This window comes from Podarcis filfolensis (assembly GCF_964270895.1).
Source record: "Podarcis filfolensis genome assembly, chromosome: 6".
NCBI lineage: Eukaryota > Metazoa > Chordata > Lepidosauria > Squamata > Lacertidae > Podarcis > Podarcis filfolensis.
In genome coordinates, this window is record NC_139609.1 from 58,178,808 (window position 1) to 58,197,358 (window position 18,551).

The 18,551-nt window shown below is 45.4% G+C and overlaps 1 protein-coding gene and 1 long non-coding RNA gene across 17 annotated transcripts in view; both read right to left on the reverse strand.

Moving 5' to 3' along the window:
- PLEKHA6 (pleckstrin homology domain containing A6) overlaps positions 1–10,815 on the reverse strand; it is a 202,158-nt gene extending 191,343 nt beyond the window's left edge. For 6 of the 16 annotated variants that reach the window (XM_083618186.1, XM_083618159.1, XM_083618156.1 and 3 more), the window contains exons 1-3: positions 10,268–10,814; positions 8,710–8,786; positions 5,865–5,922 (exon numbers count right to left, since the gene is read on the reverse strand). In XM_083618186.1, coding sequence (XP_083474312.1) covers positions 5,865–5,922; positions 8,710–8,786; positions 10,268–10,353 — 221 coding nt within the window. In that variant the 5' untranslated portion in view covers positions 10,354–10,814. Of the gene's footprint in view, positions 1–293; positions 320–5,864; positions 5,923–8,709; positions 8,787–10,267 lie in introns of those variants that run through there. The other 10 variants (XM_083618189.1, XM_083618160.1, XM_083618164.1 and 7 more) reach the window with 5 other exon arrangements.
- LOC310764401 overlaps positions 1–18,551 on the reverse strand; it is a 468,487-nt gene that overhangs the window by 191,343 nt on the left and 258,593 nt on the right. The gene's annotated exons all lie outside the window — the stretch shown is intronic.

Here is an 18,551-nt window from a genome sequence, read left to right on the forward strand (position 1 = left end):
CTTTCCAATCCCACCCCAGCAAAACGAGGGACTCGAACCACGGACCACCGAGGGAGATCACTGTAGCAATGCAGCTGCGGTCCCTGGGCACACGCCATACATTTAAAGCGCGCGCACATACACACCCCAAAAATAGAATACTGGGAACTGTAGTTTGTGAAGGGTGCTGGGAACTGCAGCTCTGTGGGGGGTAAACTACAGTGCCCAGGGTTGGGGGGGGTTGCTTTAAATTATACTGCATACACAGCCACAGTCTTTCTGCTTCTGTCTTCACACGCACCACCGATGCTCACCCTCTTTTCATTCACTCTCAGAAACTAAGGCATGGCTGCTCCGCTGCACAACTTCTCTTCCCTCTCTCCTCCTCCATATCTGGGGGTCTTGCTGCTTCTTTCCCCCCTTCAAGTCAGTGTCCAGCCATGGCAGGGAGACAGAAACGCAGGATCGGATTCATGGGGCCCGGGCAAAGGCTCCTTCAAGGAGCAGGTCACGTTAGCCGGCTCTTCCTGGCAGATGCTGCTGCGTCTTTAGGGAGGGAGGCGGTTCAGCCATCTTTTCAATGTGCTCCATACAGGAGGGGCAGAAACCCAGTTTTGGGTGGGGGTAGTCTTCTAAAGGAATTGCCCTCCTGTAGCTTTCCTTCACGACTGTCCCTGAAGATTTTCCGCAAAGGGCTGTAGCACCATACAGGTCCCCTTTCACCGATATGCGCGCGCGCTCACTGAATGAATGAGGCAGTTAAGAGTTGCATGCTCAATCCCCAAGTTGCAATCAAGGTATTCAGTCCAGAGAAACTAACCCCTGATCCCAGGAAAAGATAGTGGGAGAACAGACAGTGCTGTATTACCGAGAGAAACCTGCTCCCAGCTCCGGAAATGGGCTGTGATGAACAAGGGGCATTGAGGGCACTTCGCAGCACAGGCTTCTGCCTGGTTACTCAGAAGTAACTCCTGCTCTATTCAATGGGACTTACTCTCTCAGGTAGGTATATATACATAGTGTATTAAACCATTAACTTCCTGAGTCTCAAATCCCCCAAGGGCACCACTATTAACAGCAGCTGCAAGGGTTTGTGTGGCACATGGTACCTGTGTATTGTAAACCCATGGGGCAAATCGCAGTTGGGGAAGAGGGTGCCCAGAAGGGTCCCACCTCCCTTACCTTTTGTGCCTCTTCTTTTAGCTACTTTCATTACAAGGCTACGAAGGGTGGCGGCATCATATGGCTAAAATTCAGGTCAAGAGTAGGGCTTGCAGATTGCATTAAGGGCCATCTCCCCCACCCCAGGCAATAACAAACACTGTAAGGTAAAGGGACCCCTGACCATTAGGTCCAGTCGTGACCGACTCTGGGGTTGCGGCGCTCATCTTGTTTTATTGGCCGAGGGAGCCGGCGTACAGCTTCCGGGTCATGTGGCCAGCATGACTAAGCCGCTTCTGGCGAACCAGAACAGCGCACGGAAATGCCATTTACCTTCCCACCGGAGCAGTACCTATTTATCTACTTGCACTTTGACGTGCTTTCGAACTGCTAGGTTGGCAGGAGCAGGGACCGAGCAATGGGAGCTCACCCCGTCGTGGGGATTCGAACCGCCGACCTTCTGATCGGCAAGTCCTAGGCTCTGTGGTTTAACCCACAGCGCCACCCGTGTCCCCAAACACTGGGGAGTACTTTAATAGGAAATAATATAGCATGCAGGAGTGATTAAAAGCCACCGGCTCCAACAACAGCATAGTCTGGTCCAAATCAGCTATGAACACACTCACCCCAGCTGTTAAAAAGAAGACCATGAGAAATCTTGTTCACGGGTCTCCCATGTCAAGTCTAGTTTAATTCTCACAGTTCTCTGGCAACCCCCACCCCACGCTGGCACTCCTCAGAGAGAAGGTTGCACAATAGGATACTGTGCCAATATTTGGGATTCCCAACTGCTTCGTTATAGCAAGGGGTTTAGGTAACTATGTGAATTTAACAAGATTTTGTGTTTTCCACACAACTTTATATTTTGGTAACGGAAGACCAAGGACTCTTCCAGCATGCAGGATTTAAGGTTGCAATCCTATTCGCCACTTATCTGGAAGTAAGCCCCATTGGACTCAGTCGACCTGATTAGATCTGCATAGGCTTGCACCAAACATCCATTTGTAATGTGAATGCGAAACCGAACATTCAGTTGCCGCTTCAGGAGATATTTTGGTGAAATTTGAGCCTGGCCTCCTCACTGGACAGACCCTTTAAGCAGGAAAAGCCGGGGCTTGGGTGTTCTGTACAATGTGATAAATATCCACCCTTTTGGAGTGGTGAGCCCTATACTGACTAGCTAGCATGTCAATTTCATTAATAATAAAAAAACATTTTCCTATGCTTTATATCCCACATAAACACTCACGCATCAAGTATGTCACAGTGGCCTTGGAGACCAGAGTTCAAATGTCAAGGGCTGGAAAACAGTTAAGCCTCTTAGAGGGTGTAAAGAAAAGCTGTTGTTTATTTTTATTTATATACCGTATATCTATATCTATAGCTATAGACATACACACTTTGCTGCCTGAGACAAATGACAAGATAGTGCCCTGCCCTGTCCCTCCAAACATGCACATACAGAAGACACCTGGGTTTTTCCACAGCAGTGGAGGGACAGCATTCTCTGCTGTACTGGAAGGCAGCAGGTTAGTTAAATAAACACAGGGCAGGTTGTAGGCACACCCAGGTATGTCCTGGAACACTTTATGGATGCTGCCCACCCCACTCCACCCCCAGCATCTGCTGCCTGAGGCAACCACCTTACTCTGCCCAGTCCTTTTTTCTGGGGGTACTCAAGGGTACACAGTACCACCACTCTTTTTCTAGAAGAAAAGCACTGACTCTGCCTAATATTGCAAGACTGGCTGCCCAGCCTTGATATGCAGCTCCTCTGTGGGTAAATTTGGTCTCAGACCACCAAGTGCATGTTTTCTAATAGGTATTACAGAAACATTAAGGGCCTTTTCCTTAATGGTTATGGGTTTTTTTTTTGTTTGGCAGATGTATTCTGCAACATGTCATTGATACATTAGTGGTGGACCATCCACACATCATGCCACACTGTTAGTTGTTATTGCATTATTGCCACCCAGAGGGACACCCTTTCATTACACTGCAAGAAACGCAGGACAAAAATTAATCCTGAACATTTGCAATATAAAAAGTTTAAAGGATTTGAGCAGGACGTTATAGAACATGCACCAAGTACAAATGGAGTATGTCTGCCCTGAAGCCTTTGTAGGCATAAACAGCGTTGACAACAGGCCTGTGTATAACTGCCCTGATACCATTATGAGCACAAATCATGAGGAATGTCCAAAGATGTCTGGAGGGGCTATGAGAAGAGCCGCAGTTTCAGTTACAGAGAGAGATCCTTCAGAATGGGGTATCTGTCTGTGGCTGGCATCTAGCTGCTCTTTCTGAATGGGCAGAGCTGGCGCCACAGATGGTACAGGGTTGGGAGGGGTCACAGGAAGGAAAAATAACCACTCTTGAGCCTCTAATCCCCTCAAAGCTTTAGGGGATGATGGGAGTGGATTGGCTTTCACTGGAGGCTTTGCTCCATTGCGCCCCATATTGCCAAGCCACTCCCACACGACAGATAGGATGCAGCCAGGAATTAACTCCCTCCCTGCCCACTTGGCTCTTAAACACAGCCAAAGCAAGCTTCGGCCAACCATGCTTGAGAGGAGGAGGAGGCGGAGGAGAGAGAAACAGGCCTTGTTTTGCATGCTACCCAAGGCTGCCAAAGGGATCTTTAAAAAAAAGCAAAGCTTTTCACTTAAAAAAATCACAGTCCCATTAAACACAATGGGCATCACTTAGTGCAAACTTCTTTACTCCAAAACAATCCAAACTGTGGCCCAGTTCATGTATAACATCAAGCTAACCATTGCTCAGCACAAATATACAATTCTGTTGCTGCCTGAGACAAATGACAAGGTAGCATCCTGTCCTGGTTTTTATTCACGGTAAAAATCATAGCAGTGCTTTGCTCATCCCCTGATCCTGCTGCCACTTCAGCTTCCAAAGCTAGACCCCAGTTTGGCTTAGAACTAAGTCTGAACCAAGGGTCATGGTTTGTTTCACTTCTGACAAACCATGAGCTGTGTAGCCAAGGTTTGCTCCTGGTTATTTGCTTGAGGTTTGTCTGCAGGAGACAACCCATGATTCTGGGTTCAGACATAATGTTGCTAAGCCTAACCATGGGTTAGCTCCAGGCAACAACAGAACCAAGGAAAGGAGCAAAGCAGCCATGATTTTTATTTTGAGTACCCACATGCCTCTGTATTCGCACTGAGCCATGGTTTGGCTTAGAGATATGGGTGAACAGTTGTAGCAGCTGTGTTGGTTTGTTCCCTGTGAGGGTGGGGAAGGAACACAGAGGAAAAGAGATATTTCTTCTCTACAATTTTGAGTTGTCCTTGTGTATCATCTCACCAAATAATGAAGGGAACATTACTATATGCATCAAGTGAAGGTAAATAACAGTTTTTGCTCACATTGGTTAGAGCTGTTGAATGGGTTCGAATATGGGGTTAGGTTCTAAATCCAAGGAATTCATTCTGTGTTTAAGAAGCTTTGGTTTTGATAAATCAGGGGCTTGGATCCAGACTGAGCTGCAATCCTACATATACATTTACCTGGGAGCAAGTCCCATTTAACTCAATGGGACTTGCTTCTAAGTTGACATTGATAGCAGGTATAGGGGACCTTCGGCTGCCAATATGTTGCTGAACTACAACTCCCACGCCCTCCATACCTGTTTTCTAGAGTAGTAATAGCAGCAACATAGTACATGTTAGTGACTCTTCCTTAGTTTTGCACTCACAATAGCTATCAATTTACTCTGATACTCAGTGTGGTTTGAGTATTGACTGGTGGAAGACCAGGGTTCAAATCCCCACTCAGCCATGAAACTCACTGGGGGACCTTGGGCCAGTCACTACCTCCCAGCCTATCTTACCTCACAGGGTTGTTGTGCTAATGAAAACAGGAAGGAACCATGTATTCATGCCACTTTGAGCTCTCTGAAGGAAAGGTGGCATATAAGTGCAATAAAGGATAAGCTAAGTATCCTGAGTCATTAAATCTGGCATAAACAGAAAGACCTTAGACATACTCAAGAAAAGAGCAGCACATAGTATACAAATTCTGCACAATAAACACCGTAGCAAAAGTTGGTCGCTGAACACCTTCTGCTCTAGACAAGTGACAGAAAGTCAATGACCCAACCACTCTTTTTGTATAAATTGTGAGCTTTGGCACCACCTTGTGGAAAATTACTTCACATGTAGAGAGATCAAGAACATGAAGACACTACTCTGGAATGCAAACAAATGTATTTTATACTACTGCTCTGGAAACTGAACAAGGTCTTTTATGAGCTCCGCAGAAGAATACATGAACTCCCTGACATGAAGCCAGCTGGCTCCGGGGAGGAATGTAGCAGCCAAAATAGGTTCCAGAAGGGAAGGCCATGGAGAATGCAGGCCGGACAAGATGTTAAAATGTATTTATCTTAATTCATACAGTGTATTTCTACACAAAGCACCCAACGTGGTTAACCACAATAAAAATATGTTAACAAGCCTACCTATAACAAATAAGCCAGGGGTAGACAGTGAGATGTCCTCCAGCCACTGTGTACTACCACTCTCATCGTCCTTGGACAATAGTCATGGTGGCTGGGACTGATGGGAATTGTAGTCCAAAACATCTGGAGGTCACCATCTTGGCTCCCCTTGCAATAAGAAAATAGAGGAGATGAACCCCATCAGTCCTAAAAAACCAAACAGCACTAGATGAAGTAGGACCATCATCATTAGCAACTAACTTACTTGATAAAAAAGATTGCTCCATTTGACATGGTGTCCATCTCCCAGCCTTTGGGCATCTCTGAAAAAAACAATGACAAAAGCTGGCATCAGTCACTCATTAGAAGTGGGGAACTCTTGGTTTGACGGGGGGGCAGGGAGGCCCTCATGTTAGTCACTATAGGGGTGGCATTATGAAGGAGGAAGACCTATATACAGTGGTACCTCGGGTTACATATGCTTCAGGTTACATACGCTTCAGGTTACAGACTCCCCTAACCCAGAAATAGTACCTCGGGTTAAGAACTTTGCTTCAGGATGAGAACAGAAATTGTGCTCCGGCGGCGCAGCAGCAGCAGGAGGCCCCATTAGCTAAAGTGGTACCTCAGGTTAAGAATAGTTTCAGGTTAAGAACGGACCTCCAGAACGAATTAAGTACTTAACCTGAGGTACCACTGGATCTCTGGCCGGCAGCATAGCAGTTCTACACACTGAGGGGCAAACTAAATGTTTTGCAAGAGATCCAGAGTTGGATCACCTGAATTATTTTAATTTTTCAAAAAGCAATTGATTTGGATCAGGTAGGCTTGCCATATTTCAACAGAGGACTCCTTCAAATAGAGGTTTGCCCTTGGTAAAAATAAGACACATGACAACCGTGCCTTGGAAAAATCTATATAGGGTGGGATATAATGAATCACCATAGAACAGCATCAGCTGTTGTTGAGGGTGTGATTGTGTGTGTGTGTGTGTTTTGTTACTGTTTCACCTCAAGTGTACTAGAATTTGTTAATATTTCAAAAATATTGCTCTCCTCCACCCTCAACACATACTAATCCGAAATGGTGTTCCTGACTGGACCCCAAACTCAAATGTAGGCTGCCTGTCTTCAGGGCAGAGTGTTAGTTCAGGAGAGTCTTTCTTCTGTAGAATAAAATTTGCAAAGGGTAGTATGGCTATGTTTTCCCCCCCACCCCCAACTTTCACAGTTTATATTCGAAAGGACAGCCACAGGTGAACCCTGGGGAGGGAGGGAGTGGGATCCTCGATGAAAGAGGCCTTCCTGTCTGACAACTCTTCGGCTTCCCAATTACAAACCTGATTTTCAGCTGTGTGGAATGTTGCATCTCAGGAAATTTCACCTGAAACCGACCCATCTCCTCCCAAATCACGCGCTGGCATTTGACTTTCAAAATGGTACACCAGAGTATCTCTTCTTATATTCTGCTCCCCTCGAAACCAGGAGCAGGGAACTTGGGCCATAGCTTCCATTATCTCCTGTTGGGCTTATGGGAATTACAGCCAAACAAGCTCTGAGACCATCTTGGCTGTGAGTCCTGGAAGACCTTTTCCCACCTGGCCTGGGAAGGCGGGGACCTGATTGACTCCAGCTGCAAGAGCTGAGGCTGCTAAACAGACCCTTGGGCTGGGGTACTGTTTAGACGAGTTTTGTTGGAGGAGGGTTGGTACTGTTAGATACACAAAAAAGTAATATCACTATCTGCTAAGTGTGCATAGCATTGTGCCATAAATTGCGGTTTCTGAAATGAGTATTGGGTTGTTTTTATTTTGATTATATATTTTGTGGTTTTGCATTCTGGTTTTGTTCTGCGAGCCGCCCTGAGATATATAGGACGGTATATAAATTCAGCAACAAATAAATTCACTGCATGCAGACATCAGGGACTTTTTGAGACGGTGGTGCAGTGGTTCAGATATCAGATGAGGACTGAGGGGGACCCAGATTTAAACCCCAACTCGGCCATAAAGCTCGCTGGGCAATCTGGGGTCATTCACTGTTCCTCAGCCTATTTTACCTCAGAGGGTTGTTGTGAAGATAAAATGGGGGTGGAGTGGGAGAGAGAGCAAGAACCACAAACACTGCCAGAGCTTCTTGCAGGGAATTCCAGAATGATTTTATAATTTACTACTGCTACTACTAATAATATCATCACTATTGATGCATGGAGGAGGAAAAGGAAGCAGGCGATAAAAAATATAGGAAGGCTTCTTACAATGCCATTCATTACAAAGTGCAGGCTGTTAACAGGCAAGCCCCACTCGATTCCTCCAACCATATTGGAATGCTTGAATCTTCCTTTCTCTGATTGGCTTGTAAAACTGATGGAAAGCTCAATTCGTTTTTTACATCCATGCCAGCAGCTTCTATGCTCCTCTCAGTCCACGTACAGGCAAGCAATATTTTTATTTGCAGCCAGCTTCACCTTACAGCATCCCACTCCCATAAGCTGAACCCAATACACTCTAGTATCTGTGTCTGTCTGATTCTGGATATTGCATGAGACTTTTAAAACGTTTGTCACTGAAGGGTATTTCAAAGGTCATGGAAACACTTGTGGATGGAATGTGCATTTTAACCATACTATCTGTCTTTCCTCAATACATTCAGCACTAAACAGCAAAGTTAATCTTTCTCAACAGAACTTTTAAAACTGGAAAATTCATGGCATCGCTACAGAGAAAGTCCCTCTCCTGCGTCATCTGCTTGCAGATTCACCTCACCCAAAGTAAAGTCATTTACACCTGAATAATGGACATCTTTTTTTTAGGGTGTTATGTACCTATGTCCTGATGCACCTCCAGGTATAGATCATAAATCTCAGTTTGATACACACAAAATAAAGCACATATGTTATCCCTGCATAAGCAAGTAGCATTTATTGAACCAATGTTAATCGGTTTCGCCTTGGATTCCCACTATTTTCCAGCACTACTTTGAAAGAAATATCAGATACTATTCTAACACAAATAGTGTTGGCCAAGAGATGTTCTGTCAGTGAGAAGAAGGGAGGATAATTATCAACAGAAGAAGACAACTATTGCATTGGAAGTAATAGCATCTCCTTACCTGACCAAGTAAAATGGCCACTCTGGACGGGACAACCACTGCCTGGGTGTGTCCAGCAAGTAGATTTTGTTTCATCACTGCAAAGGGCAAAACAATCACACTTAGAAAGTTTAAGGATTATCACCATATTCAAGAAACATCCCCAACCCAAGGGCTAAGAGTAATCCAGATTGCTACACTTTGGTATACAGGAGAGCATTCATAGTAGGGTAGACTTAAGGCTGACTTTGCAGTGGCTACCAGAAGGAGAAATACAGCTGTACAGCTCAATAAAAGGTGCCACCTGTGGGCTCCCTGACTTTAAACTCTGTCACCTTTGCCAAAGGTTAAGCCATAGACTGGCAGTCCGCTGTGTGTCAGGGAGGAGGAGGTCATCACCCAAGTCACCTTGAAATGCCTGAAGGGCAAGGGAAAAGGTATCCCGTATACGAAGAGTGAACTCATTATGGAAGTGTGGAACCTTACATAGCAAAAATGGCATAATCTACACACAAGAGGGAACTACCACAGGGAGAGCAATGGGGGTTGAGCATGCTTAGTGGGCACAGGATGCTGATTTGACGGACGAAGAAAAGATGAAAAAATGGTGTGATGGTAGAATGGAATATCCTGGAAAAGAACCAAACAGACCACTCCATACTGCAACATTTTGGTGAAGTTTCCACTTGCAATAGTAATATTTAATTTAGATACAGCTTTATAATGTTTAATTTTTTACAGGTTCTATCTTCTCAGTAATCCTGACAACAAGCTTGCAAGGTAGGTCAGCTTTGTCATCCCTGTGTTGCAGACATCAGGGCAGAAGCGGAGAAAAAGTTGTTTGCCCAACGCCACCTAGTGATCTTGTGACAGAAACTAGATTTGAACTGGGGACTTCCTGGTTCACAGCTTAGTTCATGGGACGCTGTCTGGGAGGCGAGAAACAGCAGCCTGAGAACCCTACAGCAGCAGGTAAGGAACATTTCACAAGCTGGGCTAAGGACATTTTTAAATTTTATTTTTCTATGAAATGCTGATGAACATCAGTGATGCAGTACACAAAACAGGAAAGAGCCAGCAGGTTCTCCGCAATGAAAGTTCTGTAGTCAGATCATATAAACAGAAATTCAAAATGCAGTTGTAATCCTAAAAGACATTTACAATCACATGCTTAGAATTGATGGAACTTGCTTCCAAGTGATTGTGCTGAGAATCAGGCTGCAAGTATTCATGTTTCTTTTTGATAATTTTATTGTTCTTTTTTGCAAACTTTTCAAGGATTTCTACCAACAAGTGGTGTATACGTTTTATGAAATGAAACTAAACAAATAAAGTGTCCTTTGCCAAAGTGGCCTACGACCCCTTGCTCTGTGCAGTGACTTAAAACCCAATCCTGTCCTTCTCTTGTGCGAACTGTTAGCATTCTTTTGGATTGTCTCTCCACAAACACACATGCCATTCCCACCAAAGAGTTGGCCCAGAAGTCTATGCACCTGCACCTGGCACAAACAGGGACTCCTCCAACCATCCACAGCTGCAGGAAAACCACAAACAACAACAGAGCAAGAACTGAACGTACTTGATAAAGAAGATTCTCCCGTCTCTGCAAACTCCATAAGTCCACCTGCCAGGCAGGTCGAGCCAGTCAATGTCCTCGGTGGCCATAAAGCCCTTTCCACTCACTGCAAAATCCACCAAGAACAGGGAAGAAAAAGAGCCAAAATTGCTCCCCCCTGCACCCCTGCTTTCAGCAGGAAGGGACAGTGGCTGGGGTGCCTAGTCAAGAGAGCACAGATACCCAGCCCACCTGAGCCAGTCCCACCAGGATGCAGGCTGCCCAGCCCTTCCACAGAAACTCTTGTTTTTGCTGCAAATAGCCCAGGAGGGAGGAAAAACACAGCTGGCTGGTTAACCCTTCCAAGGTCCGCTTGTTGATCTTCCACCAAAAACCTGGCGCACCACAGGGTCCTCTCCAGCAGCAGCAGCAGCAAGGGCAGACATGCTAAAACTGCCTGACTGTTTGAGAAGGCAGTTTCTTTCCTCCACTGCCTACTCAATCTAATTACCACAAATTAACTCTGGGTGAGGAGCGAGGGAGTTCTGCAAACTGAGCCCCGTGTCTGTGGTTCTCGCCTTCAAAAGCAGGAGGCATCTTCTGTCTCACCGTAGTCATCAATTAGAGCTTATTCACCAGGAAAGGTGGGGTTTGAGAACTTCCCCTCCATGGAGAGAGGGAGGGAGGGAGGGAGGAGGAAGAGGTCATAAATGTCTGCTTATCACCAGGGGCATGTGTTCCAAGCTCTTATACCACAAGCGGGAGAATGACAGCCTCACTTGTGCACTTAATCCAGGAGAAGAAGAAACCTGACCACTAGTGGAGCAAGGCATAACCAAGTGGCCGGGCTGCTTTGCTGAAGCATCATCACAGATCACAGGTGTCTGCTCCCCTGCTTAGAATAGCACAAACCAGTTTGCCCAGAGCTACTGGAATATGGCCCAGCTGCTGGGTGTGGGGGAAGATGTCCAGTAAACACACAGCATGGTAGTGTTTGCTTTTGTTTCAAAATGATGCTTAATTGTAAGATTATAGCTCTTTCAACAGACAGTCGTGTGGTTAAGGTCACATTCACACCATCCACTTAAAGCATGTGGCCTTCCCCCAAGGAATATTGGAAACTGTAGTCTACTCCTCACAGAGGTATAATTTCCAGCACTCTTAGCAAACCATAGTTTCCAGGATTCTTTAGGGGAAAGCCATGTGCTTGAAACATGCTTTAAATATATGCTATGCGCTTCCAGACTGGTGGCACCCAACACAACCCCTTCATGGCTCCTCTGCTGTTAAGGTACGTGTAGAATTGCCATTAATTGCCATTAATTCTCCACAATTCAGAGGCATAGCGCTGGTGTTTCTCGCTATGTTTCATCCACACTAGTGAGTGCAGGATATCTGTGTGAGTGGTGAAGGTCAGGCCACGTCCAGATTACGTGTTTATTGGGCATTCATCCTGATATGTTTGCACAACATTTGCAGGGAGGTTTAGCACACTGCTAACAGTGTGGAAGCACCCTCAGCTCACCTGAACACATCATTTTAAAAATGCATTTAGAAATGTGTGCTAAATTACGTTTGCAATTAAGTACCATTACAGATTACCACAGAACCTTAAACATTTTTAAAAGCATGTTTGACCAGAGTTACCAGAATTCAGAAAAGAACAGTCCCCCTCCACACGACATGGTTTCTTTCCATTTAATAGCTGCGCAACAGACAGAGCAGACTAGCAAGGGGCATTTATTCTAGTATGGAGGTGTAGCAATGCGGTAAGAACATCAATCGTTCAATTTCTGCCTGTACTGCTGCTGTTGCAGGCTTCTAGAAGAATAAATGAGTTACTCTAGATGAGGAGTTGTCAACCTGGTCCTACAGCCCACTAGTGGGTGTTTCAGGATTCTAGGTGGGCGGTAGGGGGTTCTACGGCACAAGCTGAATCCTCTTTCCATTGAGCACGGGTGGGCGGTAAGGAAATGTTACCATCAAGAAAGATGCATTAGTGGGCGGTAGGTATAAGAAGGTTGACTACCCCTGCTCTAGATGTTTATGCCCAATGGCCATGAGCAGTAGTACTTAGAGTTGGGGAGGGAGCATGGCTTAAGACCCATCCTCCTGACATCAACATTGCTGCTATTAAATGCCCCAACAGCATACAAATCAATCTGGCTAAGCTGATTCAAAAATACACACTCAAACCCCGCTCACGCACAAAAACAATTCTCACTACAGCCAACCAAAGACAACCAACCACACCCTAAGCCACACCCAACCTCTCTCACCACCAGGGAAATACAGCATGTGAATAGTAAGAGAACCTATACAAGTAACGCTGACACAGCCCCTCGCACACGCTAAGTAGGATAATAGAAGCATAACCACCCAACCCCACTCCCCCCTTTTATTCTTCTTTTTCTTCTTCCAATTCATAAACCAAGAACTTACACATTGACCACTAATAATGAAACATATGTTGTAGATATTTTCCACATTTATTATGCTATTTTTGTGATATACAAATGACATGAGAAAACTTGGTATACTTATTTGTGTAACATTATTCTTGTTTATAAAACCCAATAAAAAACAACACTATTGCTGCTGTTTATTGGGATGGGGTAGGCACACCGGCAGAAGCACTGGAGTGTCTCTACCAGTGTACCTCTACAACTGTGACCTCACCACTGCCCTGCCCCTGCAAGATCCAGCTAAGGAGCAGTTAACACACCAGCAGCAACACCCCATCATAATGAATGCTTCTGGCCAGGAATACATATTGAACCTCAGTTGCCCCATTTCCCAGTGGAAATAAAGATACCACTTGGGTACCAAATCTTGAACACCACACTTTTGCATGAGTCCATTAACTGATGGCTTACAATTTCCCACATTCAAAACTGTACACAGTTTCATAGAACCGAGGATAATAAAGAAATATGATGAGTCATGATGACATATAACCCAAGCTATGAACCAGTCCTGCCAACATCTGTCTACATACAATCTTACTGACGTAGTATCATAGACATGACTAAGCCCTATGGCAAGCTCCATAGGTACTACCCTGTGCCCACATGTATTTAGTGCATCAAGAAGACTTAGCTTGTACCAATGGAGCTTTAGGTTCAACCCCTCTCCAATGGGAACTCAAATGTCCAGTTGCTACAGGTTCTGAGTGATTGTCAGGATTAATGGATGAGTACATAATAGCTCTATTATTTTTTTAAGTATCATATTTTGAAACAGGATATTAGGTCCATGGATTCCTTTAGCTGGGATAGCTCAGTTGGTAAAACATGAGACTCTTAATCTCAGGGTCCTGGGTTTGAACCCCATATTGGGCAAAAGATTCCTGCATTACAGGGGGTTGGACTAGATGACCCTTGTGGACTAGGTGACCCTTGTGGTTCCTTCCAGTTCTACTATTATATGCTAACCATAGCTGTCAAGTGTCCCTTATTTGAAGGGACAGTCCCTTATTCCAGCGCCATGTCCCGCTGCTGTCCCTTATTGATGGATGTCCCTTAAATGATGTCCCTTAAATTTCAAAGGAAGCAGCTCCTCTCCCTTCCTCCCTGCCGGCCAGGGAGGAGGGAGGCTCCAACTGTGTTGCTTGGCTGTGTTGCTCACCCAATAATAAGAAGTCTAAGAATGACTGGGGGGTGGAGCTTGCATGCCTTGTGTGTGGCTAGTTAATGCAAGCTGAGAGGTTTTTTGAATGCTGGACGCCATTTTGTTGCACGTGCTGCTGCAAACTTTGCAGTGCAAAGCCAGGCCGGGGAGCCATCTTAAGTTGAGGCTGCATAGGCCTTGTGGTGCATGTGATTCAGATTCTATTCAGCTGAACCTCTGGTTACAAAGTTCGTTGGACAGTGTTCTCGAAGCTACCAGCATGGGTTTGACCTGACTGCAGGAGGACAGGAAGATGAGTGCCTGGAACAGGTGAGGCTGGAGGTCCCTTATTTTAGCTGCTGGTCCCTTATTTTCAAGGCTGCTGGTCCCTTATTTTCAAATCTGTAAGTTGACAGCTATGATGCTAACCCTTCCCCCTCTTTCTTAATTTTAATCAGAGGGGAAGCATGTCCCTTCCTGTATGAGTGGCAGACTTTAAATTTCAGAACTCCCCAATATACCTCTAACACTGGGCATACACTGTCACTTTTGGATGGGTTTGTTTAAAATTGGCTAGATGCCTGTTCACAAACCAGTTTTTGCAATTTGATCTGCTCTACAATTCTCTTTAATTACTAACTCTAACATGGTTGTGGGGGGGGGGGGGTTCTTTCTAAACTGCCTTATGGATATTTCTGCTTAAGACATGCTAGACATACAATTAACTAACACACACACATTACACATTCTAGATCATTAGCAGCTAATGACTGCTGTCAAAATATGGGTGTCCAACTGTTGCTTCTAGAATAACTATAAATCAGAACACAATCACCCCACACTCTCAGCCTAGCATACCAGGTTGCGGGGGGTGGGGTGGGGGTGAGGGCAATATTAGCACCATTTCTCCATAAGAGCAAAACTGTTGGTTTGTGATTCTGGTTTAAGAATGAACTTTCATGACAATATTTGTCAAATTAAATTGCTGTGATATTTTTAAAGATACAAGAAACAGAGAACAAAACCCAGTAATATTGCAGTAATGCTGCCTTTGGAACAGATTCCCCCCTTTTTGTTTTAGCTTAGCTGCAATTCATAAGTGGTTCTGCAACATCAGCAGTACAAGGGATCATCTCATAATCCATCCTGATCCTATTCTGCTTCTTTCTTTTTTTAAAGCAACCTCTTTAAAACAAAAAACACATTTTCCAAAGCAAAGCTTCATTTTCTACAAAGCTGGCTATGCAAATGCTTTCAGATGAGTTTTGCTCCTTTGAGTAACTTCCTTAACTAGTTGAGGTTATTTGCAAAGAGAGAGTGAGTAAGAGCACACAACGGTGGCAGGGGAATGAAATCTTCAGAATGGCACCATGCCCCAGAGTGATGACTCTATGATGCTGCATGCACACAATGCCCTTTTGCCTACACCACTATGCCAGCAATAAGAGGTAAAGGTAAAAGACCCCTGACAGTTAAGTCCAGTCACAGATGACTCTGGGGTTGCAGCGCTCATCTCACTTTACAGGCCGAGGGAGCCGGCATTTGTCTGCAGACAGTTTTTCCAGGTCATGTGGCCAGCATGACTAAGCCGCTTCTGGCACAACAGAACACCGAAACCAGAGCAGCACACGGAAACACCGTTTACCTTCCTGCCGGAGCAGTACCTATTTATCTACTTGCGCTTTTTGGCATGCTTTTGAACTGCTAGGTTTGCAGGAGCTGGGACTGAGTAACGGGAGCTCACCCCGGCGTGGGGATTCGAACCACCAACCTTCTGATCAGCAAGCCCAAGAGGCTCAGTGGTTTAGACCACAGCAAGGCTGTCAATTGCAATTGTCCAATGGAAAGCACTCTGAATTCTTACTGGCCATCTGGAGGGCTAAGGCTTTGCACAGGCAGAATTTTGCCAGTAAGAATACACCAGTCGGAACCAGGGGGATCTTGAGGCTTCACCATCACGGTGTGTCTATACCAGTATTAAATCCAGAGAGCTGCTTCTTCCCACTCCACCCTGACAAAGACAGGCCAGTGCTGAGTGATACAAGGCATTTTCAAGACCCCTGAGATGCTTCACTCTTTAAAAGGTAAAGGTAAAGGTACCCCTGCCCGTACGGGCCAGTCTTGACAGACTCTAGGGTTGTGCGCCCATCTCACTTAAGAGGCCGGGGGCCAGCGCTGTCCGAAGACACTTCCGGGTCACGTGGCCAGCGTGACAAAGCTGCATCTGGCGAGCCAGCGCAGCACACGGAAACGCCATTTACCTTCCCGCCAGTAAGCGGTCCCTATTTATCTACTTGCACCTGGGGGTGCTTTCGAACTGCTAGGTTGGCAGGCGCTGGGACCGAGCAACGGGAGCGCACCCCGCCGCGGGGATTCGAACCGCCGACCTTTCGATCGGCAAGCCCTAGGCGCTGAGGCTTTTACCCACAGCGCCACCCGCGTCCCTGCTTCACCCTTTACGTTGCATTTATAATAAGCATATATAAAAATACAGTATGTGTGCAACAAAGGTGTGTTTAAAAGGCAAAGGATAACTGCCATGATGTGTCCCAATTGTAGCCCTTAAGCCTTGAGGGTGGAACTACCTGTTCCGAAGCAAACCTAAGGATCACAACACCATGTTTTCCTTGCAACGTAATAGTGGGGACCTGAGGGAATTTGCAGAAGAGAACTAGTGCATGGAACAGTGGAATTAATGTGTCTCTCTGATAAATCTCACCATGCTCCTCTATTCATTTATTTTGTTACTGTTTTCATAGGATCATAGAATCTTAGAGTTGGAAGGAACCAAAGGGTCATCTAGTCCAACCCCCTGTGATGCAGGAATCTCAGCTAAAGTATCCAGGGCAGATGACCATCCAACCTCTGCTTAAAAACCTCTAAGGAAGGAGGTTTCCAACAGATAAGCTTATAAACCAGACGAGCCATAGTAGTGGTGCAGTAGGTAGCCACTGAACTTAGTGGTCTTGCGGGTGGGCTCTTTAAAATGTAACACATAATACTTCACATACTTCAAAACATGACAAACCAGCCCTGCTGTGTGGTTAAGTACCCTCTATTGAGTGGGGTCTTGGACTTCTGCCCCCAAGTCCTCTTGAGTTTACCACTGAAACCTGGCTGAAAGTGGGGGGGAACTAGAGGGGCATTAGCAAGGATGAATCAGTGGGGAGGGTTAATGTTTATTATGCACCCTGAAGCTGTGTCCTAATCTAATCCAATATCAACACTAAAGAGGCGGTACTGAGTAAACAACACATTGGATTGTGAAGGACTTTGACACATTCTTTGTGTGTGCTGTTATATTTCAACTCATATAGAAATGCAAGGACAAAAACATATCTATTTTGTTGCTTTTGGTTTTTAAAAATCTCATTTCACTTGTTCGAGCAGTTTAGTCACACTGGTGTGGAGAGGTGCAGAGAGGCCATGAGGCAAAGTGGTTAGACTGGGAATGGGGAGATCCAGGTTCAAACCCTGACCCAGTCATGAAGCTCACTGGGTATCCTTGGGCCTGTTACAACCCTTACGCTTGACCTACCTAACAGGGTTGCTGTGAGTGTAAAACAGGGGGGAGATAAAAATGTACATTATCTTGAGTAACTCAGAGAACAGATTGGATAGCAATGTAATTAATAGTAACCTAAATGCATTACCTGGAAAGCTCACTATCAACCTGAATCTGGACCACTTCATGCAGCATTAGAACTGTGCAACTATGTGGTTCATATCAGTCCACATTCTCATATCAGTGACGGTTACACCCACACACAATATACAACATTATCCATTTGTCTCCTATCAGAAGTAGATTTATGGGAACACAACTGGTTCACCTGCACTGGGCACTGAGAGGAGAGGGCACCACGAGGGGCAGGCTGCAACAATGACTTAAAATGGAAGGCGAGAGGTGGGGGCACTGAATTTTGGCATTCTACAGGGCGCCACTTAAATTTGAAAGCCCCAAATCCACCGCTGCTCCTATGCTAACATGGAGGTGGACTTTTTCATTGCTTGTGCCAGTGCTGTGGAATGCCAAATCAGTGAGCCCGGTTCTAGCAATTTGACATCAGCTGTGGCTCTAGGCTTGCCATATGTCAGGAAAATTCCTGACATGCCCTGATTTTGGGGTGTAAAAATGGTGTCAAGGGGAATTTTGCCGAACTGGCAAAATGCCAGGGAAAACCCAGATGTATGGCACCGCAATGGAAAAAGTATTGGAAACAGCTCAAAATGCTTAAAATCACCAATTTCCTTTAAAAAGCTCAACAACTTTGAGGGCGTCAGGAATTTTTGAAATATGGCAAGCCTATCTGACTCAATGCAAGGCAAGGCCTTTTTAAAATGTTGCTCAGCTCCTCATGAGCACAAGGCATTTTTGCATCTGGCCTATTCACTTTCATGGCATGTGGGTTGTGGAGCAAGCTCTTCATTATTTAAAGGGTTAGGTTGTGGCAAGGGTGTGAGGAAGAATGAGTGAGTTCTCAAGAATGAGCAAGTGTCAGGGTGAGGTTTCTCTTAACAAGAAGACTGGTGCAGCCCAGCACTTAGAAGGAGGAAGAGACTGGACCAGATTGAATTGGAAGATGATGACAGCAAGTGGCTAACTGGACTTGTTTGTCAACCACTGAAAGGGTGCTTCCGGAATAGGTGACGAAGAGAATAAACCGAAAGCTCTAATCTTATGCACACACACACACAC